This window comes from Physeter macrocephalus, chromosome 12 (genome assembly GCF_002837175.3).
Source record: "Physeter macrocephalus isolate SW-GA chromosome 12, ASM283717v5, whole genome shotgun sequence".
Lineage (NCBI taxonomy): Eukaryota > Metazoa > Chordata > Mammalia > Artiodactyla > Physeteridae > Physeter > Physeter macrocephalus.
This window is the reverse complement of record NC_041225.1, coordinates 26460461-26484151: the sequence shown is the minus strand read 5'-3', so window position 1 is coordinate 26484151 and position 23691 is coordinate 26460461. Positions and strand designations below refer to the sequence as shown.

General features: G+C 54.8%; 1 protein-coding gene across 3 annotated transcripts in view; it reads left to right on the top strand.

Moving 5' to 3' along the window:
• Positions 1 to 23691, top strand: part of MYT1L (myelin transcription factor 1 like) — a 152714-nt gene that overhangs the window by 98221 nt on the left and 30802 nt on the right. For all 3 annotated transcript variants that reach the window (XM_024118873.1, XM_024118872.1, XM_024118871.1), the window contains exons 15-17: positions 14836 to 14898; positions 21461 to 21544; positions 22798 to 23019. In XM_024118873.1, coding sequence (XP_023974641.1) covers positions 14836 to 14898; positions 21461 to 21544; positions 22798 to 23019 — 369 coding nt within the window. The remainder of the gene's footprint in view (positions 1 to 14835; positions 14899 to 21460; positions 21545 to 22797; positions 23020 to 23691) is intronic.

Below are 23691 nucleotides of genomic sequence, written 5' to 3'. Positions count from 1 at the left end.
GGGGCGCTCACGACCCTCCTACAGGGCAGGGCGTAGGGGGCAGGGAGGCTGAGCGACCTTCCCAGCATCACAAAGAGACTCAGCTGTCGGACCAGGACCCGTCGGCCCGGCCGGTGTCCCTTCCAGCAGCCCCCAGCAGACCCTCCATTGGGGCACGTCCGGATTTCCAAATCGCTTTAAGGGGTCGGCCTTCGGGGTTAAGGAAGTTGCCTAATAGAGGAGGGTCCCGTTTAGACTCTAAAGCGTGTGGTTTTCAGTTCATCAAAATAACGAGTTTTGGGTGAGGCTTAATTACACTCTTTGGGAAGCAGGTTCACTGATTCCAGAAACCGAGAAGGGCTGCAGGATTAATAAAGGGACCATCTCGTACTTGGTAGCTCCTCATCTGTTGGTTTCCTCTAATAGCCATTTGCTGCCCTTTTCTTGCCCTTCGGTGCAGACACAAAATACCAAATGTATCCATTTCACCAACAAATAGCTCTAGCAGAGGGCAGGGTGAATAAAATGGTAAGACCAGAGGAGAAGAAACGACCATCTAAAACCCAGGTATAGCTTGAGGGAATGGGTTTCCACACGCTGGAAACTATTCCACCAACAGGAAACAGTTCCAATACTGTGCGACTTGGAGTATCACGCTTCAGCTGAAATTTCCAAGCCGCTCTTCGCACAGACAGGATTTCAGCCCAATCGCCCATAAACTAGAGGAGAAAACGATGTGACTGGCGTTTCTGGTGCGCGGTAGGCACTGATAAATTGCACAAATGAAAGCTAAAAGTCACGGAAAGTGCCCCTGTCAGAATCCCACCAGAGCAGGTGATTCAGAGCTGACGGTGGACTGGCGCCTGAGGCAAGGCTGGTGCCCAGGTCCAGGAGAAGAAAGCTGCTTTCGTTGTCTTCTACCCGGGGCCGGTCTGGTCCAAAGACAGCTGGAGAGCCGCGGGCGGCAGAGGCGAGGGCTGAGATGCTTCGGCGACCCTCTGCGGAGGTAGAGCCCCCCCGCCCCCGGAGCGGACAGCAGGCTCCTGGCGCAGCCGGGGAGGGGCCCCGCGGAGCCGGGAGGCTGCTTCTCTCTGGGGACCCCCAGGAGGTGGAAAGGCCGTGACCTCTCCGTGTGCCTCGTCCAACAGAGGGGAGTGCAGCCGAGAACAGCCAGAGAAAGGCCAGTCCCCAGGCGGCAAACGGTGGCAGGACGTGAGGAGTTCCTGGAATTACGGTGCTTTTCCGGCAAGGGAGCCAGTCTTCTCTGTGCCAGGAAATAATTTCAGTGAATCACCTCGATGAAGAAAGTCTTATGACTGGGCTTCAGTATGTCTGGGAGCCTCTGTAAGAACTGGCATCCTGCAGGTGGAGGAAACCACCCCCGTGCTTGACACCTCGGCCTGGAAGCACGTGAGGCAAGAATGTACCAGGCCCCCCACGGCCTCTTCCACAAGCAAAGGATGACGTTCGTTTATTTTTACTTCGACAAGCAGAGGATGAAGTTCGTTTATTTTTAATGTCCTTTAAATTTAAACAGCTTATTAGGGCGAGAGCTCTTTTCCTGATATAAGAAGTGAGTGTCCTTGCCACATAACGAGGCAAACACAGGCTCCGGGTCTGTGCAAATTAGAGCCACAGCCCGCTCTGGCCACTTACTAGCCGGGCAGCCTGGACTAGTCACGTGGCCGGTTTTGACCCGAGACCTTTTATCTCTAGACCCGGGTGGACAGCAGCCACGGGGTAGGTCTGGGGAGGGCTGACGAGAGGAGGGACGTGTCGGAGCCTGGTGGGTGCAGGTCCCTGCTGTGGAGCACAGAGGCCACAGAGCCCGGCGACGCCGTGGTCCTCCCATCCGCGGAGCAGACGCTTCCCCTCAGCCCCACGCGAGCTTGTCCCCCGTGATCCTGTGGGTGTGTTGCACACACGCGTGCACCCAGCCCCTTGCGTCGTCCTTGGTAGCCTGAAGGGAAAGGATGGTAGCAGCACAGGACTCTGACCTTTGTCCTGGGACACAGAAGTGCCAACCGAGCTCTGAGTCACTGTCACTCAGACTGTCCCGGCGGCCCCGAGGCGCGCCGGCTGCAGGGAGGCCCCCGGCCCTCCAGGCCCTCAGAGCCCTGGTTCCCGAAGCTCTGAAGGCCAGCGTGTGTGTCCCAACAGTTCCTGGCTCTGGTCGTGTGCTGCCATCCGGGCGAGAGGCTGGCTGAGCTGAGCCCTACCCTGTGAAAGGCCTTCCCTGCCTCCCCGGCATCCCCCCGACCCCCAGCCATTGGGGCAGCCTCCCCCTCAGCTCTCTCTGCTCAGAACCGGGTTTTCTCAATTCTCTGCACACAGAGAGCCAGTAGCACCACGGAGATGACTGAGGGAGGAGGTTGCCATAGCAACTCGCTCCCTCATCCTGCGGTCCCTCCCAGTGTCAGGCAACCCTGCAGTGCCGCGGGGTGGGGAAGGGCAGTGCTGCCGGGGGCGCGGAATGTCCTCCAGAGAGCCTTCTTCCCAGGTTGGTGACACTCGCCCTGCCTTCTGCGCTGAAGGATGCCCCCCGGCCCCGAGAGACCTCCCCACGCAATTGCTGATGCAACGGGAAAATTAAAAATTACTGCACTCCTCTGGTCCTCTAAAAGTTCCCAGTTAAAAAGGTCCTCTCCTTTCCTTCTTTCTCTTTTTCCTTCCTTCTTTTTTCCAAAAAATAATTCTGATTCTTCCTTTACAGCTTACATAACCAAAATCATTTTTAAATGTGATTCATTTCCTATGAAACACATTTTTGGTCTTGGGCAAGTGAAGTTTCCATTAAAATATGCTCTGGAACAGCCACATTTTTAAATGATTTTCTTAAAAATCACATCCAGGTTGCCTTCCGTTCAACACACATAGATATTGTTGACATTTACTTTTTCCACAATAGGCAGACTCCACAACATGGTTTCATTTGGAAGAGTTTTCCGTGCACGTACTAATGGAGAATGTGCAGTGGCAATGCGTCCGCGGTGACCTGGATCTGGGGTCTGTTTATCCCCTAACGAGCACCTCTGCCTCTGAGCTCACCGCCCTGCCCACAGCTCCGCGCGGCGTCCTGGGTGTGAGCGGAACTGTCCGCGGAGCCCCCTGCAGCCTGAGGCCGCTCCCAGGACGGCCAGGCGCCACCCGGGACCCGCCCCGGGCAGAATGCCACACCCCAGGACAAGGACCCCTGTCCCCGCCGGTGATTCGCACTCAGGAGGACGCGACGCGTCCGAACCAGACCCTGTGATAGGAGGGAACAGCGACAGGGATTGTGGTGAGCCGAGCAGACAGGCGTCCGGACCCAGCGCGCACCCGTGGCCGTGCGTGCGCACCTCCCATCGGCCTGCCCAGGCCTGGAGGGCGGGACCTGTACCTGCACCTCCCTTTCTCTCGCCCAGTGACTGGCCCAGGGGACGTGACTGTGCCCGCTGTGAGGGGTCCCTCCCTGTCGCCCCCCAGGTCCCAGCCCTCCCCCTTCCCGTGGCCCCGTGGGTGCTCATCCCCACATGACCCCAGTCCGCCCTCCCAGGCTCACTCCGAGCATCTCGTAAATGTGTCCTTTCTTACTTTTCCGTCTGCACCTGCTGCCACGGTCCCATAAGCGCATCCCATCAGACCAGCCGCAGGTTAAACCCCCTGGCCCTCGAGCCAGCGGCCGGCACCCAAGCCCAGCCTGGGGCCGATCCTGGGCACCTCTGTGCCTGCTTCGTCTGTGAGATTGGGTGAAGGTAGCAGAACCAGCACCCGGGGCTGCTGGGGAGCCTAGGTGAGCAGTTAGGCCATCCGCTGCTTCGTGCAGCAGGCCTTAGTGGCCGCTGGCGCCCGCCCTGCGATGGCCTGGAGCTATGGGTGTCAGGGAGAGTGGCCATTCTTACCAACTACACTGCACTGAAGCTTAAGTGGCTCCAGGCTTGTCCTCCGCGCCGGGGGCAAAAGGTCAGCAGCCTCCCAGAGATGCAGGACTCCTGTGACCCAGCCCACCTTTAAAAAACAAAACAGCTAAGTTGTGTTACTTTGGTTCTTTACTCCTGAGGAGGGTCCTGAGTGCTGCTGGGCACCATCCCTCCTGTCCCTGCTCTGCCTCAGAGCTGGACCTCAGGGCCGGGGTCGGGGGAGGGGCCGGGGGCCGGGCGCTGGGCTCGCCTCTCCTCTGCGCAGAGTCCCCCACCCAGCGCCGCACACAAAGATGCTCACGACCTAGGACCTGGTCAGTGCCACAGCCTCGCTGCTCAGCAGGCTGACGCCCCCGCAGAAAGCATCCTCAGCCCTCCTCCCCGACGAGAGTAGCTGGGTGGGCGGTGCCGGGGCCCACAGACCGAGGACAGGATAGGGCAGCTCACCAGCTCTGGCTGGAAAGAAAGCCGGCGCTTAGGTGGAGGACGGGCTCGCTTCCTGAGCCACAGCTGAACGGTCCCCTGGCTACTGAGACTCGCTGAGACCAGGAAGGGCATTTGGGACAGGCTCCTCTAGCCCACACGCCCGCACCCCGAAGCATCCACACCAGCGCTGGGACTCTCAGCACCTAGTCTGCTAATCAGAAACCTGAGAAGGACAGCAACACTGCAAGGGTCGGCCGCCGAGGTCCAGGCTGGGCGGGAGAAACCAGACGCCCCCTCGCCACGTCCACCTGAGCCACGGACGCGGAGCCCAAGTGGGGGGCGCCGGCTGCTGAGCCCTGAGACCGGCAGGAGACGGGAACACGGAGGAGAGCGCCCTGCTTTCGCATGCTGAGGGCACCCAGGGGCAGAGGAGGGGGCAACTCTCGGCAGGGGTGGCCAGGAAGACCCCTGGGAGGAGGAGGTGGCAGGAACTCTCGGCCCCGTGACGCCAGGGAGGACTGAAGGGTCTGGACCTGGGGGGCGTGCTGGGGGGCGCAGGGTCCCACGGGGGGTGAGACTGTGGCTCAGGGAGACAGAGGAGATGGTGTAGAGGAGCAGGTGGGGACGGGCAGCCCGGGGCAAGGGTTCCAGGGGACCCGGACCTGCGTCCTCCTGCCAGGGGCTTGGAGAAGACCTCCCCTGAGTGTGCAATCACCTGGAGAGAGGCTGGCCCCCTGGAACCCCTGCAAAGGGGTCCTGGTCTCCCTGAGGGGGTGGACACTCGCGGGCCCTCTGGGCCATCCCAGGCCGTGGAGGAAACCTGGGACCTCGGCCCTGGGGCCTGCAGGACGGTCACGGGCAGGCCCAGCCTGGCCCGCCCAGGGGGTGCCCCTCTCCCCGTGGCCCCTGTGGCCCCCAGGAGCGCCTGTGCTTACAGCAGCCCCCTGAGAAAGCTCTTCCTGAAAGTTCAGAACCAGAGGTCCGTCCTCCTCAAGAAAGCCTCTTGGGTTTTCTAGTGCAGGACTGTTTCCTAGAGTCTTCTCCAAGCTAAATGTTTCCAGATGCTTGTCCTTTTTCCCAGGTGACCTGGCTCGAGGCCTCATGACCTCGTCGCCCTCAGAACACTTGGAGGACCTTCCCTCCAGCAGGCTGTGCAGTGCCAGGGTCTTCGGCACGCAGGGGGACGTGGCTGGGCCCACAGCCTGGCCTCGGGGGAGGCGGCCATTCAGGGTGGCGGGTCGCGGGGCGGCCGCATCTCACTCACGCCATGGGCTCATCTCAGTCGGCTTCTCACTCTGTCTTTCTCGGCATCTCTCTCTCCCTTCACTCGGCTGCTTCTCCCAACTTGCCCTTCGGACACGTCCGGTGGGGGACCCCCTGCCTCTCCAGCAGGTGCCTGGCGCGGACGCCTGCTCATGGCTCGGTGGCCCTAAGGAAGCAGAGGCTCTCCTCCGTGCTCCACCCCGCAAACAGTGCGCCCCGCCCCGACGTGCGGAGGTCAGAGAGAGGACAGTGTCCGCCCGGCCCCCCGGGCCCCCGACCTGAGCACCCGTGGCGGCCCTGGGCTGCACACAGGCGCGTCCGGGAATCCGGGGTCCTTCGTACCCTGCACAGCATCTCCTCCTCACCTCTGCCCTCCTCTCTCTTCCTCTGTCCGCCCGTCCGCACCGTGTCTGGCCTCTCCTTCTTGACTTTCCCAGGAACATTCTGACTTATTCTGGGCTCTTCCTCAGAGGAACGAACCTTCCCGATTCCAGACCTGCGCACGGGGTCACCACGTCAGGACCGCATGGGTTGTCGGTGTTCTGAGGCCCCTCTGCTCTCTTGTCCCTCCTCGTGATCGGAGGGAAATCAGGACAATCGGTGACTTTTAGATACCGCTTGTGACTGTGCCCTTGATACAGAAATCATAGAAATGTGTTTCCACTCTCCACTCTGCCCCGTTTATGAGACACTGAGAGGTCCATGTGGGTCAGTGAACTGCAAATAGGGGAACAAGTGAACTCCTGTGTCTTTACAGTCAAACGAACTTCCCCCCAAATAAGCACTACACCATACGATACAGTCGTAGGCTAGGAATTATTGCTACAAAGAGGACATGTAAAAAGAGTCTATTTGAGTAAAAAAGCACCAGAAGAGGAGAGATTTCTGTTCTAATCTCAGCTGTGTCCCTCTTTGCGTGACCTTAAACATATAATTCACCTGTTTGGATTTGTCTTCTTACCGTTAGAGCAAGGATATCTGATGAACCTATTTCTAAAAACGTCTGCGAAACTAAGCATCTATTAAATCATTTAAAATTTGACCAAAAATAAGATGTGAGACAGGGGAAAAGGCAGATTCCACAGAGGAAGGGAGGACATGCCAGAGAGACTAAGAGAGGAGAAAATAAACTGAAAAGGGTTTAAAAGCAGATATAGCTGTAAACAAGAGGACAGGGCAGACGGCGAGGCTCACGGACAGGAAGAGAGGAAACACAAAACGTGAGAAATTACGGAGAATCCCAGGATTACTCAGGTAGCAGACAGAGCATGGAATCTTTTTAAATTTCTCCTGCTTAGAATAAAAACACTTTCTCTATGAGATGAGATAGAGGCTTCAAAAAGTAAAAGATCTATAGCCATGGCAAACATAAAATAGTAAGAACACAAAAAGTAGGCACAAGATGGCAGTTTCAAGGGACCACGTGGCCGGTCCCCGCACCCTCGTGGCCCTGGAATCTGTCCTTTCTTCTGCCCCGCACGACCTGCCTCCCACATGCTTGCTGCCATCAACAGCTTAGGAAACAGGCCTGCTTTCAAATTATATCAGCCTCCTTCCTCTGATACCTTGAGAGGAGTTCTAAACCGTCTGTGGACAGGGAAGTGAGCTGATGGAGGCCACAGAGTCGCCGTGGCTTTGACCATCCAGAAGCAACAGCCACGTGGCCCCGTGGCGCGCTCCCACTGAAGCCCGTGTCCACCTGGCAGGCGACGCTGGGCCTCACACTTGGCCTTGGCGTCCTGAGCTGCCCCTCCCGTCCCCGTGGCCTCGGGCAGTGGGGCGTGGCCTGTGCATGAAGCCTGGAGCCTCCCCGGGTGCAGTGGCCGTCCGTCTCCGTCTCAGGTGCCATCCCATTGGTTCGTGGTGTTGAGAAGATTATCCTGGACGAGCCAGCAGTTCCCCCCGACCCCATCCTGGTCGGTGGGCTTCACCACCGGCCGCTCACCAGTCCAGGGTCGACTTCTTACCACTAAAGACCAGTTGGATACGGTCACGGACTTTCTCGCCCGAGAGGTGGGGGACGTGGGTGAGGAGCCGTGAGGGCAGCGGAGGGGACCCTCACACATCCCCATCCCCCTCCGGGGCCAGAAGGAGCCCCCGCCCCGAGGGCACACGAGTCTCTAAATGCCCGGTTCCCACCCCATGTAAATGGTGTGACTGCCCTAGCGCTCAGTGTAACTGAGGCAGGTGAGTAACCCCTGGCGGCCCAGCCCGCACCCAGCCCCCCAGGCCCCTGCATGCCCGTCGCGAAGCCCCGGCCGCGGCACAGGCACGGCGAGCGCGGCGGCCCCGAGGTGCGTGGACGGCTGGCGGGGTGGAGCGGCGGTTTCTCCAACAGTCACCTTTTGTATGTTCTTTTTTGCATGGGTCCTCCGCGTCCAATTCCAATTCTGACCGCGGCTGCCCCAGCTCTGGTCTAGCCGCTCCCCTGCTGCTGGACGTGCATGTGCTCCGGCAGCAGTGCCCCATGGACACATCCCGTTATTGAGAGGGACGACAGGATTGCTAGGTACGTTGGCCGCCCTGGACAGGAGCCTGTCCCTGGATGTACCTGGGACGCCGGGCAGCGGGCAGCGAGCGGTTCAGTGTGGTGCCCGGGGGCCCGAGTTAGCTCCCGCCCCGACAGGGAGGCATGAGCAGCGCCCGTGCATGAATGGAAAGTGCAGAACTGCATGCCGCATGGACAACGGAACCGGCGTCGCAGCTCCCGCCCTGCTGCCCAAACAGCCAAACCTGCACCTCGAGTGTCCCCCGGAAATGGACCCAGGAGAGGGCCAGGCCCAGCCCCCGCTCTGGCCGGGGCCAGCACCCCAGAGCCCTTACGGTCCAGCTTTGACAGCCAGGGCCTGGGCAGCATCCACCCTCCAAGGGCATCCTGGGGGCCTGAGTGGGGGGATGGGCAGAAGAGGGTTCTCACGGCTCTCGTTAGAGGTGACCCAAGGCTGATGGCAGGCGTGTCAGCCTCTAAGTCAGAATTTAAACCTACTAGTAAACACCGTTCATCAGCGGGTTGTATGGTAAGCGTATCACCCAAAAGGTCTTTGCGGAACAGAGCCTGTGCTCTGGTGGGTGCAGGCAGCGGGCATCGTGGCTCTGGTGAAACCCCTGCACCCACCAAGCCACCACCCATGCCCACCCCACGGCTCCGTGGGCATTCTAGCAGCCCTGGGTCCCCTATACCCACAACTTTGAACTTTATCTGCAGGATGACGCTCCGCTCTCTTAGTAACCTGAGGCCCAACCCATTCCAAAGTGGTATCTGAATCACCAAAATGAAATTTTAAAAAAAAATTATGTTAAGGGTACTTTTATAATTCTTTTTCATTTATTTGTTTGTATTTGAGTGTTGCTTAAAAAGAAAAGTGCTTGGAACCAAAAGAAAAAGGTGGTTTTGGTTTACATGTCCTATCTGAAATCAAGACTTCCACCCAAAGTCTACTAATATCAGAACTTGAAATGTGTAGAAATTCAAAATCCTGGGAGGGTCCAAGCATCCCGGGTAAAGGCCCTCACATGACTCTCGGGAACAGGAGAAGCTTTGGGGTGCGTCTTGGGGAGGAAGGTGGGAGGCCAGTCTGCAGAAGCCTCCCCCAGACCTGTCTCCCAAGGGCCGGGGACGGAGGGGCACCCGCCAGCCCCCTCTGCCGGCGAGAGGTGGCCGTGCAGGTGGCATAACACGGGCCAGGACCCCTGCCCCCCGCCAAGCCCCCATCCCAGAAACCCGCAGTGGCGTCATGGGTCTGTGCCCACGCCCTCGGTGCTCCTGTGTCACCTGCTACCTTTAACGGAGGCAGGAAAAGGGACCGGGTGAAACATGGGGCCCTGGGGGGGGCGGTGGACAGCCCAGCCGGAGGCTCCCAGTGAGATGGGCTTGGCAGGGGTCAGAGGGGGAGAAAGGTCAAAATTTGCATACTCAACAGTGAGATGGGCTTGGCAGGGGTCAGAGGGGGAGAAGGGTCAAATTTTGCATACTCAATACAGAATTCCAAAAAAGAGAAACTTACTGGATGTTGTACAAACTGAAAAGTGATTTACGAGATCTTGGCTTTCCTCAGAGTTTCCAGTAATATACCTAGGAAATTGGACAGAAGTGATGTGTATTGCTTTTAAGTGACCCGGTTTCCTTCTGCTTGGAGAGAAAATTGCAGAGAGGCAGAGTAAGAATCAGTATATATCAGTTTTCTATTTTAAAATACCTTTATTTTGCACTCCTCTGCATTTCTTTACTGTTTCCCATTTATATGAGAAAAAATTCAAAATAAAGATGTAAATTTTTAGAACCACATCTCTTTAAGCCAAAACAATGTTTTTGAGTTGAACTTTTTATATAACTGGGGCAGGTCTTTTACGTAGGTGACCTGAATCATATTACAAATATATTTTCCTACTCTAGACGAGGCCTAATTTTACATTTTCATGGTTTCTTTTAAAATTGAGAGTATTCAAAATTCAGAGTATTTTGTGTTTCATTTAACAAGTTCTCCTGTTAGAGTGGTCATGAAAGAAAGGGACGAAAAAGGCTATTAAAGAAGCACACCATGAGATTCTTCAAAGAACTCCCAAAATCTCAGTTTGACCTTTCAAATTATTATCCCACATGTTCAGTGAGCATTTTTCTGTCTGTTTCAGCTACTACGCTCCGAATCAGGGCACGTTTGCAGGTCGACCTCGTAGGTTGGGTTCAAACAGGCGAGGTGAGCCCCAGGGACAGTTCAAACCTGCGGCAGTGCTTTCAGCCTTTTTTTTAAGATTTTAAAAAATAAGCAATTGACTTTATCAAGATGAAAGACCCTGAGTCTCCTCAAAACATTTTTCCCTGCAAACCGGCTCTGGAGGAGACCGGCCGCCCTTGCCCCATCCTGCCGGTGTAGCAGGCGCTGGGGCAGACGGGACTACACCGGACCACAACCACTCCCAGGCCCGAACACCCTCGGGGGTCCTGCTGGTTGCCCGGCGAGACTGGCCTCCAGGTGAATGGAGAGAGACTGCCGGCTCTGGGTCCTTGCCCACATCATGTCCGGCAGCCCTGATTGCTAAGAACAAACGGACGTGCATCTGAGGCCACCCTGGACGCCTTCCTGGGGAGTCCGCTGCCTCCCTGTCAATGGGCCGATGTGACAGCCCACCTGCCTCAGCCCAGGAGAGGCAGCAGCAAGGACACGGTGTGTGCATCGTTTAAGGAGAGGCCCTCCTGTTGCAGAGAAAAAGCTGTGCTTTAAATGCCTGAATACAACTGCTTATCAAATCCTCATTTCATTTCGAGAGAGAGAGGATGATGGAATATGATAATTAGGTGATCACACGACTTCAGTCAGTAGATTGAACTATTTCCATTTCTGCTACCCTGTGTCAGGGTCGTGGTTTTGTAAACGGGAGAAAAATCACAGGAAGGGGTTATCTGTCTCACAGAAGGACGAATCAGAGGCACGGGAGAAGCTGGTCTGTGGCCCCATTTTGTGAGATGTGCACCTGTGCAAATCAGAGGGTTTCCACGATACGTACTCTACTGCGCAGACAGTAGGTTCTCCTTTGATGGCACGTCTCAGCCCGCCGTGGAGGTGTGAGCCACAGTGATTCTCTTGGGGGTAGGTGGTTAAGAGAAAGTCATGAGCACAAAGGGCCTTCCAGGATGTTCGGGCTCAGAGATGTTTCTGACGTCCTAGACCTGCAAAAGCCACAGAAATCTAGTCTGTTCCTACTGAGAAAGGCTAGTTCCAGGAAATCAGAAATCCAGAAGTTTGTGAGTGGTCCTGATTTCTTTTTTTTAGATTTTTGCCTGGATTCTGCAAAAATGTAAACATGGCTTAAAGCATTTTATTATGATTTTTCCATCGATATTCTTAAATGTCTGTACAAGACCAATTTTTCCAGCCAGAGAGTAACATGAACTACCCCCAAATTACTTTCTCTCGATATTGCTTAAATTCCAAGGCAAATGCAAGATCACAGACAAGGCAAAGGATCACCAATATTTTTGTCTGGAATTTACAGAGATTCTAAGGTTATGTTTTCATCATTTCCTGTCTCAGAGTGTTTTTACCAATACTACCTTTGGAGTGGAGAGGAAAAAATGAAGACGCAAGTGTTTTATTTATCACAACTTTACATCTCTGACCATAGGAACTTAAAATAGACCCGGTGCGAGTATCAGTGACAACTGGCGGGGAACAGGGAGGACTATGGGCCTGGGTGGCCTCCCCGAGATGCCAGGCGCCAAGCGCCAAGCACCAGCGCCTGCCTTGTCGGGAGTTTCCATGGAAACCCAGTCAATCTCTGCTGCCATTTCTAAACCCAAGCTGTGCAGCACATGCTGCTCTCTGATTTTATCCACGGGGGATCTGGATGATCCCACAGGGGCCTCCCTTCATGGAAAAGACCTGCTCTTAGATGGGGAGGTGCAAATCGAATTTCTGTGCATCCATTTTACAGCAGCCTGTTACCAAGGGTCCTGGAGCAAAGACCCCTTTTGTTGCCTGAATTGCCACATCCACCGACTTCAGAAAACTGCTGTGTATTTTTGAATGATGAGATTTATTAAAGCGAGGAAATTTGTATGTACATCTCAGAGCTTCTAAAAGCCTTAAAGTCTTGAACAGGAACGTGAAAATGAGCAGCACAGAGCTGGTAGAAAAAAGAATGTTTGAGGCCCCACCCAGGGCTGCCTCGCTTGATCCGGGAGCATCATCTAAAGATGGAAACGCCAACTTAACACCCTCAGAGACCAGAGCTGGCTCTTTCAGGGGTGGGTGCTGTGAGCGTGCGTTCGCAGCCTGCGCGGAGCCCTGTGGTCCTGAAGCTCCAGGGGACGGCAGGGTCCCAACAAGCACAGACAAGCCCCCTCCTCCGTCCTCTCCCCCCGGCGGAGGGGCGTGTGACCTTGGAGGTTTAATTTCCTCACATTCTCGCAGCCAGCACGTGGCAGGCCCAGGGATTGGACCCCATCAGCCGAACTTGAAACCCTGAAAACGATAACAAACCTTGCAAGAAAGCCAGGCCTCATTCTGGGAATGTTTATTCTTTCCTGACACTGTGAAAGCTCTGAAAATGAGCCAATGACATTTTCCTTGTTTTCATGGTGACAAAGGACATTTTAAATGCCTCTTTTTTCTCAGACGATGCATTTATAAATGGCTTAAACACACAAAAACTACTCCAAAATCCTTTTCTCTTTTTTTTAATAATTAATAAATTCTGGTTTTCATTTGCATGATTTTGATTAAAATGCCTACTTAAATTTGAACAGACTATGTCAACCTCCTCCTGCCTCTATCAAGAAAATGACATTAAAAAATTTCTACTCACGTTTAAATGAAAAAATTTTAAATAAGTTTGCACTAGGCGCTTGAATTAGGAAGACTTTAAGGATTTTTTTCTTTTGACCAAAAAGCAAGGCCACGTGTATATTATTGGCTGGTAGGAAACATGTCTGTTTCTGGATACATTTTCAAAACAGAAATGTGCATGGAGATTAGCTTCTCTTAGAATGATTTTTATTGCTTTCAAAATTTCCTGCCTCTGGGGTTGGGGGTGTCTCCACATGAGGTGCCATTTGGGAAATCAGTTAAATTCAGTCATTTAAGTCCTTATTGACAGAATAGTCTTGAGATCAAACTTTAAGTTGGTGAACAGCTGTTACTTTAATGACAGTCAGGCCAACAATCTGATTCAGGGTATTGTTTTGATGTAAGGACAGTGTTAAACTCCTGCCCCAAACTCCTATTTTTAAACCCCGATTCCAATTACACACATCGACGATTTCTCGACCGCTTTGCCCTCAGTGCCTTTTTTATTCTCCCACAGCACAGTCTATAAACTTTAACCCTTTACAGGCTATGCCGAGTATCAACTCTATACCTGAGATCTGTAATCATGTTCCTTTTCTCGGGACTCGGTGAGAACTGGCAGCTTCTAAATACCAACAATTGACTGCACATCTAACTGTCAGACTGTGACATTCACACCCTTGAACTCAGCCCAACTGCAAGAGTGTCCATCACACTCCCTGACTCTCACTGATTTTGAGAAAGTCTGTCTGTAAGCAAGTAATCTGCTGGCCTTAACCCAACATCCAATATCCCGGGTGGCTTTCTGAGTGGAAAGCAAATTGAAGTCTCTTAGAAGCATTTACATTTATTAACCATTTTTAATTTGTGATTTTTGTCCTTGCCAGGAATTCAGATGCTCATTGAGTAGGCGGTGGCGGGGGGTGGGGGTGGGTGGCGGCACAGGGCATGATCTGAGTGTTACTACTGGGTGGTAATATTGTTACTAAATCATCTCACCCTCGTTTCTTGAGAGTTAAAATTTAGTGAAAAGAAAACAATTTTTTTCTTAATTTGTGTCCGTAATTCTTACATTCCTGGTGGGTGCAAATGCAGCTGATGTAGGTTGAAGTGAAAGTGTCTTGGTAGGACTGCTTACTCCTGAGATGGCGTATTTAAGAAGTTCCACGGAGGGCAATGATCATAAAACTCTTTTTAAAAACACCCGCTCCCATTAGCACAGTGGCGATGTGGTAGTTAAGGAGACTGCACGGAGTTTCCTGCAAAGGTTCAGACACAGGCAGCATAGGTGCCCAAACTAATCTCAGCGTCTCAGCTGACTTGGCTTGTTGACCGAGAGAGACCTGTACCCTACTCCCTACTCAAGTCAGTTAAAAGTAACAAGGATTTTAAGGTAAATCAAAGCTACCTGAGTGCCCGATGACGGTCTGAAAGACAGCTAGTCTGATCGCCAGGGCTGACACAGGAGGCTGCCCGCACCGGCCTCTGGGGTCAACCAGGAGCAGGGCTGGGAGGGGTCCCTGTGACGGGCCTGTGGCAATGCCGCTGTTTTGAGTTTAGACGGGGACCAGTCTCGGGCCACCGTGTGCGCCTTTTCATGAATAGTCTTGCATCGCGTTCGGATGGTGCAGCAACAGGCCCTGCTGTGACTGGTTCCACTGAACTTGAAGTAATAACGGAAGGGGTGGGAACGTGGGGTTTACACCTGGGGACCAAGGCGCTGCACAGCTGTGGAGGAGGGGCAGCTGCCCCGAGGTCGCTGGTCCCTGGACGGCACCGCTGTGCGCGGAGGGAAGAAGGGGTCCGAGCCGCACCTGGTGGTGGACGAGGATGGGGAGGCCCCGCGAGCCCGGCGGGGACCCTCCAGCTCCATCTCACCTCCTCACCCAGGGAGGCTCAGCATTAAGGAGACTTTGGAACTGTATAAATAAGAAAGTGACTTGTTCAGGGGTTTGATGCCTTTCAATGTGCCTCTGTAATTGCAGGTGCCCCACCCCTGGCTGCGACGGCTCCGGGCACATCACCGGCAACTACGCTTCCCATCGGAGGTATGCACGGCTCGCTCCCGCGAACGCCCCCTCCACGCTCGGGACCCCTAACGGGGGCTCAGGTTGCCTCCACTGGTGAACTAAGGGTCTAGAGACCCTCGCCCACAAAACGGGGCTGTCCCCGGGGGCCTCACTTAGAACACCAGCTCTCGGGACCATGGCCCTCCTGTGACGTCCCCCTCATGGTGCCACTGGCTCCATCTGCAAGAAACGTTGCTCAAGTCACCCAGGAGCACGTCTTTCTAAATTGAAAAGGGATGAGAAAAAGAGCCAGGATGTTATAAGATGCCAGAGAACAGCCATTGAGAGACAAGCATGCTAATCCCACTGAGAGTGGATCTCTTAAATACTGAGATTTGAGCCACAAAGCTGTACGGTTATTATAAGCAGGGATCAGCACAGCTGAACACACAGAAGGGCTTGACCTTACAAATCCCAGGCCCCACCGCTCCCAAAGAGCAGGGCGCTTCTAAGTGCAGCGTGACGAGTCCGTCGTAGGAGACAGCCAGAGGCCCACGGTCGCTGAATAGCTTACAAACGTCTGTCTTACACCAGGCCCTATGTTAGAAGTGGATTGAAAGAGCCTGTTGGTACAACATCTGCACAAGGGTGGGTCTCGACCCCGTAGGCAGGAGCAAGGGTTCCTTGTCGTGTTCAGTCAGGGTCAAGGAGCCGAGGTCAGGACAAGAGCCTTTCTGAACGGAGACCCTCGTACCTCGAAGTCTCCGATGCGGGAAGGGGAGCTGAGTCTAACAAATAAGCAAAGCACGTTACAACATAGCTGTCGCCTTGCCACCCTCTAAAATCAGGTTATAAAGAGGGCAGGCGGAGTGTGGGTGAGCCCTTCAGCTTTAAATGCTTCCCCAACAAAGACAGCAACAAAAAAGAAGAGAAAAGAGAGAGGAGGGGGAGGGAGGGAGTCAGGACAGTTGGTGTGGGTCACCCCACAGCCCATGCACCGTCCACAAGCAGAGTGGATTGTGTGGGTCACGGGGGGTCCACACCGTGTGGCCGCCCGAGTGACCAGAGCCCGGCGTTCAGGGCAGGGGACGCCCCCGGGCTGGCTGGCTCAGCTTGGCTTAGAGACGCAGCTGGCCGGGTGGGCTGTTTCCTCCTTAAGCTCACAGGCTTCTGTGTTCGCCTTCCAACCGTCTGGGAGCATCGTTTCAACAGCTCAGGTCTGGGGAAAGTAGGGATTACGATAACCAACAAGGAGAACTGAATTATCCCATGTATGGGTGGATGCTGCACACAGACTTGATGAAAACGCCTCATTCTCTAGACCAGGGCTGTCCCCCTGGGCCATGTGGGCCCTCGGGGTGAGGTCACTCTTTGCTCTGGGGGCCACATCCCTTGTGTTGTAGGGTGTTGGGCCGCATCCCTGGCTCCACCCATTAGATGCCGGTGGCACCGCCATCCCCATCCGTGACAACTAGGTGTCTGCAGACATGTCCGAGGGTTCCCAGGGCCACTGCCGTGCACCACAGGGTCGGGAGGAGCCCTGCCAGGTTGTCTTGCTGGGTTTACCAGGCGGCCCAGAGCCAGCTGCTGTATTGCGAATGTAGAACAAGGGTGAATACATTCCCAAAGGGATCCCCAGAGTAGGATCACTGGCTTAGAGAAAATGAAATAAAATAAAATAAAGCTCTAGTTAAGTACCTAAGTCAAGCACATTCTATTCTACTCTTTATTTTCATTTATCTTAGAATTTTTCTCAGTCCTCACAAGGCCAGAATTCCCAGCACTGAATAATGCCTGCAAACTAAAAGTGAACATTTACTGGTCATTTCCTATCCACATGTCTATTTTACTACTTTTCCTTGGTTTGACATCATGTAAATTTATTCGTAATTTAAGCCTGTGCGTGCATTTAACGTATATTTCAGAATGGTGGGTATATTCGTCTAGCGTAAACTTGTGAATGAAACGTGATTTACGCTATACTCTGTGCCTGGACTAAATAGCACCAGGATTGCTCTGTACATTTGGAAAGTAAATTTGATTTGGCTTTCAGCACATTTCAGTGCTACATACAGCCCTACATGGGGTGGCATATTAAAAGTAGAGCACATTTCGCAGTATCGTTTATCCGAGAATACCTTCCATGCGTAGAAGTTAGAGTGGGCTTGAGCTCTTGGCTGAGCAGGAGTGGGGTAGGGTAACAGTCCTGTGCACACTGGACGCTGCGGAAAGACAGAAGCAGCCCCCCAGGCCCGAGGACCCTTGAAGGTCGTAAGTACACATAGAAACACGCCTTTCAGGGTTACTCTTACTTGATCCATTCCCAGGAACATGAGGCGATGTTACCTACATGCAAACCACAGGGAAACTCCTCTCAGGGACCGATTCCTCAGCCTTCTGCTAAATTGTGCCGGGATACCAGGCAGCCACAGGCACCTCAGAGATACCGCAGGTTCGGTTCCAGACCACTCGCTGCAATACAGCGAAGACCACGATAAAGCGGTCACACACGTTTTTGGTTTCCCAGCACATATAAAAGTTATGTTTACACTATACTCTAGTCTATTAAGTGTGCAATAGCATTATGTCTAAAATGACGTAATTATCTTAGTTTTTAAAATGCTGTATTGCTAAAAAAATGCTAGCTATCGTCTGAGCCTTCAGCAAGCTGTAGTCCTTTTGTAATAGTAACGTCAAAGATCATTGATCACAGGTCACCATAACAGATATAACAATAATAGAAAAGCTTGAAAGGTGCGAGAACTATTGAAATGTGGCACAGAGACACAAAGTGAGCAAGTGCTGTTGGAAAAATGGAGCCAAAGGAACTTGCTTGACTCGGAGTGGCCACAAGCCTCAGCTGGTGAAAAGTGCAAGGTCTGAGAAGCTCAACAGAGAGCTCTGCACGGCCATCCTCGGGCTTCAGCGGGAAGGGCAGTCGCAGCACGAGGACCCTCGGGTCCCCCTGAGCAGCTGTGGCTGGGAGTCCCCCACCCCCGGCCCCCAGGCCCAAGGCACACATGCAGATGCTGTCTACATTACAGGAAGTCACTTCTCCCTGCTGTAGCTGCCACCAAGGGCTGTGTGTCCCGGGCACCGTCCCCGGAACTAGGCAAGTCTACTCGGCCCCGCCAGCCTCAGAGCCACGCTGAGCAGCAGGTAACTTCATTTCTCTCTGCACTGGAGGAAACAGACTCTGAGCGATGACGTGTCGGAGACAGAACTCAGCCGACTGGCCACTGCCAGTGTCACACATCTGATCGTGGACGCACCTCTGCACCTGGGACGGCCTGCAAAGTTCACGCAGGGAAAGGAGGGTCACCCCACCGATCCCAGGTGGGGTCTGGTTTGCCTTGCTCTTGTTTGCGTTGTAAGGGTGATGTGGTTTTCTGTCTCAACATCACCTCTGAAGCTTTTTTAAGTCCATTTTAATCAATACTGTTGACCATCTCTGATGTTCTATCAAAAAATCCCCATCATCAGAAGCTTTGCCTCCCCTCCGTCCTCAGTGGAGAAACCCCGTTCAGCGTCGCACACAGAGGAGTCCAGGCTGTGTCTTGGTCTTCTTGTCTTCAGACCACGATAGAAAAATCCATTGCTTCAGCTCTCTCCCTCAAAGATCCTATTTCCAGGCCTCTTTTCTCTCTCCTGACCCTTCTCCAGGCTGGCTTGTTTCTGCCGTTTCCAGACAGGCTGGCACAGAAACATCTCGGCCAGGGCCTCCCCGTGGCCTCCCCAGGCCTCCTCCGACGCCATCCTCCCACCTGCAGATAGCAGCAGGCCCCACAGCCTGGAGCGGGTGCTCCAAGGCAGAGGTGGCACCCAGGTTTTTCACAAACGGTGATTCTGCACGAATCTGACTCCCCCGGGACCCCTCCCCATCTCGTAGAGCAGTGGCACCCCTCGGGCTCCAGAATGTTCTCTGACGACAAAAGACAAGCTGAACTGAGCACTCACTACGTACCAAGAGCATTTGCAGGTATAATCTCACTCTCCGAGTGTTGTTTTTCTCCTAAGGGCATGTGAGGGGCCAGCGCACGGGACCCACGCTCAGAGGTGACAGTTACCCCAGACCGGCCTGCGAGAGCTGGCTGTGGACTTCCTCACCTAGACAAGGATGCCGGGATTCCAGGCCAGCCCGTGTCAAAGCCGAGGTTTCCTCGGAGTCAGAGTCGGGTCCAGACTAAGTTCCCTGCTGTGCTATTTGTTCTGTTTTGGTTCTGTTCCAATTTTATTTTCACTCCCAGCCCCGTGTCGGCGAGGATGCAGAGCCTCACCTCTCTCCCAAGTTCAAAGTGAAGGAGGCGGGGGCGGGACAGAGCCAGGCTCCCTGGCCAGCGTCCTGGCCTGTGGCTTCCCTTCACCACTAAGGTCCCCGTCTGGGGACAGGCAGGAAAGACGGGCTCCGGGCAGGACCCGCGAGTCCCACCCACCCCTCCTAGTCAGTCACTGATCAACTCACGGCAAACATCTAACTAGGACCTGCTCTGCGCAAGGCATTGGCCTGGGAATCAGAGGAAGAAAGGAGAATAAACACACAGGGAACTGACACTCGTGTGGACGAGCGGACAGACGGTCACCAGGATGGAGTGAGAAACGCCACGGGGACCGCGGGGGCCGCGAGAGCCCCAGGGCCGCTGTCAGGATGGCAGGTGGGCACAGAAGACGTCCTGGAGGAAGACCGTCCAGGCTGCGGCCAAGCAGACGGGGAGGGACGTGAGGCCCGAGGATGGCTGCGCCGGGACGGGGACGTGCCGGAAGCCTCCAAGAGGACCGCGTGGGCCAGGGCCAGCAGGGCTGGCGGCGCCGCGAGCCAGGGGCCTTGGGTGCTGCGCGCCGGGGTGTGGGCCCATCCTGCAGCGAGTCAGAAGCGGGCCGACTAAGCAGAGCGCACGTGCGTGCAGCTGAGTCTTGCTCTGACACCTCATCCTAGGAGCAGGAACGACACCGATTCAGAAGGCACTCAGGACGGAAGAGCCACAGGACTCGTGGGAGGGAAAACCCGGGAACGGCCACGCGTGACCCGGCCTCTGGCCCCGGAGAGGGGCAGCTGGGAGTGGCGTGGGCTCGGCCGGGGAGGATGGTGAGCTCTCCGGTAGCAGCAGCAGCGAAGGTGTCCCAGTCCCCGTGGGCAGCGGTCGTAGGGGCACGGTTTGCAGAGGGGCAGCTGGGAGTCATCGCCACCTGGTCCCTGGCGACCGAGGAGCCGTGGCAGCGTGAGCACAGAGGAGGGCCTGGCGGGGGCACCGGCTCAGCACGGGCAGAGCAAAAGCCAGGCGGACCACGGAGTTTCCAGATGGCGGAGCCGCCGGGCCGAGGCCGGACGCGGGCCCCAGCGGGACGGCAGGAGCTGCAGCCGGTCGTGCGGTGCGAAGGCGGCGTCCGGCTCCCACGGGTCGCCGTGACCCGCCCGGATCAGAGCAGTTCTCACAGAAGACCCCGGGGGGGCCAGAGGGGTGAAAACACAGCCCCCACTTTCTAAACTTTTATCCAGAAAAGGAGGAGAGAGATGGAGGGAGCAGGAGAGAGTGATCTAAGGCGCACGCACCCTGTCTCTTTTGCTGTCCCGTGGAGGGTGACAGGTGAAGCTGCGGAGGGAGAGAAGCCACATGCCAGGGAAGTTGGAGCGCTTGAAAATGGAGACGCGAGGGGCGGGGGGCTCCGGACCCTGCCCCGCCCCTGCCGGGAGCTGCAACTTTACAGAGAGGAGCCAGGCGCCTGCACAAACGTGGAACAGCACCAAGGAGACGGCCGTGATGGGGTGACGGGGTGATGGGGGTGCCCCCCAAGACAGCCAGGCCCTTGCCTGAGGGCCAGCGTGCTCAGACTGAAGCCAGACCCGGCAGGAAAGCACGACCGAGGTCAGGATGATCGAGCGGTCGGCACGTCCCGCCCGGACGCGCCCTGGCTCAGCCCTGGGGCCTCTGCCTCCACACTTCCCTGGGGGCTCCAGAAACGGTCCAGTGCCTGGTTCTCCAGTTCTCTGCCAAAATCCCCGCTTATTCTATATAATCTCACATCTAATAGCCTAATAGCCTACACTTAGCTGTTGTTGAACAGAGAAAATCTCATATATAGACATTCCAGCTAGCCAAGTTCCTCTAGACAACGTGAGCCGCTATCTCCAAAATTCCGAAATTAAATAGAATAAGCTTGGTCAACTTGCACTGCATCTTCTGCAGCTGCCACGGGAAGCCGTATTCAGGTAAATGGGGACGGATGCCCAGGACACGCCCCCTCTCAAGACGAAGGGCTCTGGAGTCTGGCCACAGGAACGCCACCAAGAAGGAACGGGGAGGCGTGTGTTTCTTCCTCCCCGTGGCCCCTTCTGTGCAGAAGGCTCACCCCCCTGGCAAGTCAGCCCGGCCTCTCCTGGCGACTCCTGACACCGGTTTCCCCACCCAGGCTCTGGGCGCCCTCGCAGGGTCCTGACAGTGTCTGAAGGCCTAGGGGGAGCACACAGGAACTGCCCCCAGGGTATCGTTTTCATGCCAAGAAGCACCGACTTCTGCAGGAAACTGCGTCAAAGCCCCATCGACAGTGAAGGGGGCTTGCCGGGTGAACAGCGTGGGCGCTTCCTGAAATCACACTTCTTCCTTAGCCTTTCAGGTTGCCCAAGAGCCAAGAAGAGTGGCATCAGGATAGCACAGAGCAAAGAGGACAAGGAAGACCAGGAACCGATCAGGTATGTGGGCCGGGGGGCAGGTCAGGGGAAGCCGGGGGCTGGCGGGGAGGTCGGGCTTGCAGAGGGCGGTCAAGTGTGAGGTCACAGCGTTGAAACCAGGCCATGCACACCTGCTAACTGACCAAAAACATCCTCTAAATGACAGGTGAGGTGATAACCAAATATCCATCCATCCGATGCTCTGAGTCACCTAAGTATAAGAAAGTTCCCTCTACCTTGGACGGGAAAAGCAGTGTAATTTACCGAGAAAGGCAGGTCCGTGAGAGTATAGGAAGTTATTAACTACAACAGCTAAAGTGAACATTTGGCTGACTTCCAGCTTAGGAAGGTCGCTTCGCTGTCTATACTCTGCTTCTCGCTAAGGCGGGATGGAGAGAACACAGTGGGTAGAAGGCTAGCCCCCTCCCCCTCCCCACAGGCATTTGCCCCAAACCGCTGCCCCGGGAGCCTGGGTCTCAGAAGTCTGTGAGATACACCTGTTGCCATCTTCCTGACATTTTCATCTCATTCAGTGTCTTGGATAAAATTTTGATTAAAACAAAAAAATTAACATTCAAATGTGTTTGCGGTTTGGCTGTGAGTCCTCAGCCCTTTGCCATAAGCTGCAATAGAGAAGTTTCAGAAGCACAATTTAATTACCCTGTCGTTGAACCTTAGCTTCAACCAATGATTTTTTCCTATTTATTAAAAAAAAAAAAAAAAGGGCTCCTGGGGTACCTCGTGCCAAAGCTATGCCAGGAAACTTAACTAAATCTCTGCTGCTCAGAAACCTATCTAGCTGGAAGGGTATCCTGTGGTCTCAGAAAACATAGCCAAACAAATGAATATTCCCTAGCTCCTCAGAAGAACACAGGTTTCTACGACAATCTCTTAAAAATAATCCTGCAGTTTCCCATTGACTTTGCACATCTCCACCATAAAAGCTGTGACTCGCCTCTCGAACAGATGCCCGCATCTCACTTGCTCCAACAAACTGGTTCTTCCTTTTCACGCACGGCATCTGCATCCCTCACTAAGCCTGGACTTTCTGTTCCGGGAGACCTTCTTCCCACCTGGCCTGGACCAGGGTTTCCAGGAGGGTGAACTGCTTCACGGCTCCGCGAGGTGGTGTCTTTTCGGGACTTCTCTTTTTCTTTCCTTCTGCTGCGGTAGAGGATGCTGGCTTGTCTCTCGTGTCAGGTTAACTTGACCTTGCTGGGGGGCCACCAGGCGTAGGGTGGCGAGACAGCCCAGCTTGCCCCTCTGTCCCCCAGGTGCCCCGTGCCCGGGTGCGACGGCCAGGGCCACATCACCGGCAAGTACGCCTCCCACCGAAGTGCGTCTGGGTGCCCCTTGGCGGCCAAGAGACAGAAGGACGGGTACCTCAATGGCTCCCAGTTCTCCTGGAAGTCCGTCAAGACGGAGGGCATGTCCTGCCCCACGCCGGGCTGTGACGGGTCGGGACACGTCAGCGGGAGCTTCCTCACGCACCGCAGGTGAGTACACACCTGCCCAGGCTCTGCGCGCGGTGCCGCTGGGCCCCGGTGGCGCCACGTCCATCCCTCGGGTTGGGAGAGGAGACCCCAAAGACTATGACACCGACTCATGACATTCTGAGGCTCGGGAAAGGAAGAAACAAATTTATTTTGAAAAGCACAGATGCGTCCTACCACGTCTGTGTGTACGTAGAGGTTTCCACGTGTCTTTGGTCAGGATCCACAGAAAGAAATAGGCTGTCGTTTGACACGCGCGCGCACGCACACTCACAGGAGTATGTGTGGATTTAGTTATTCGTTTTGGCTGGATGTTGCAGGCAGGTCGCACTCGAGGAAAGTGGGTGGCACCTGGTGACAGGGGCCTCATCAGATACATCAGAAAACCTACAGAAGGGCCAATCATCGCCATTGATTGTTATTTGCTTAATTGTAAAATATCTATATATGCGATTACGTTGCCTTAGAAGAAGAGGCTTGCTCTGTTGAAGCAAGTGGCTCCCTGTAGAAGTCAGGATGAATGACTGACGTGGACAAACCGCAGGCGTGACCCAGCTTCCCAGGATCCAGGTGGGGGGACGCGGCATCACACATACGACGTAAACCCACGGGGCCCCCTCGGCCTCTCCGACCACAAATCCCGTGCACCTTGCCTCCATCTGCAAAACTGCATGG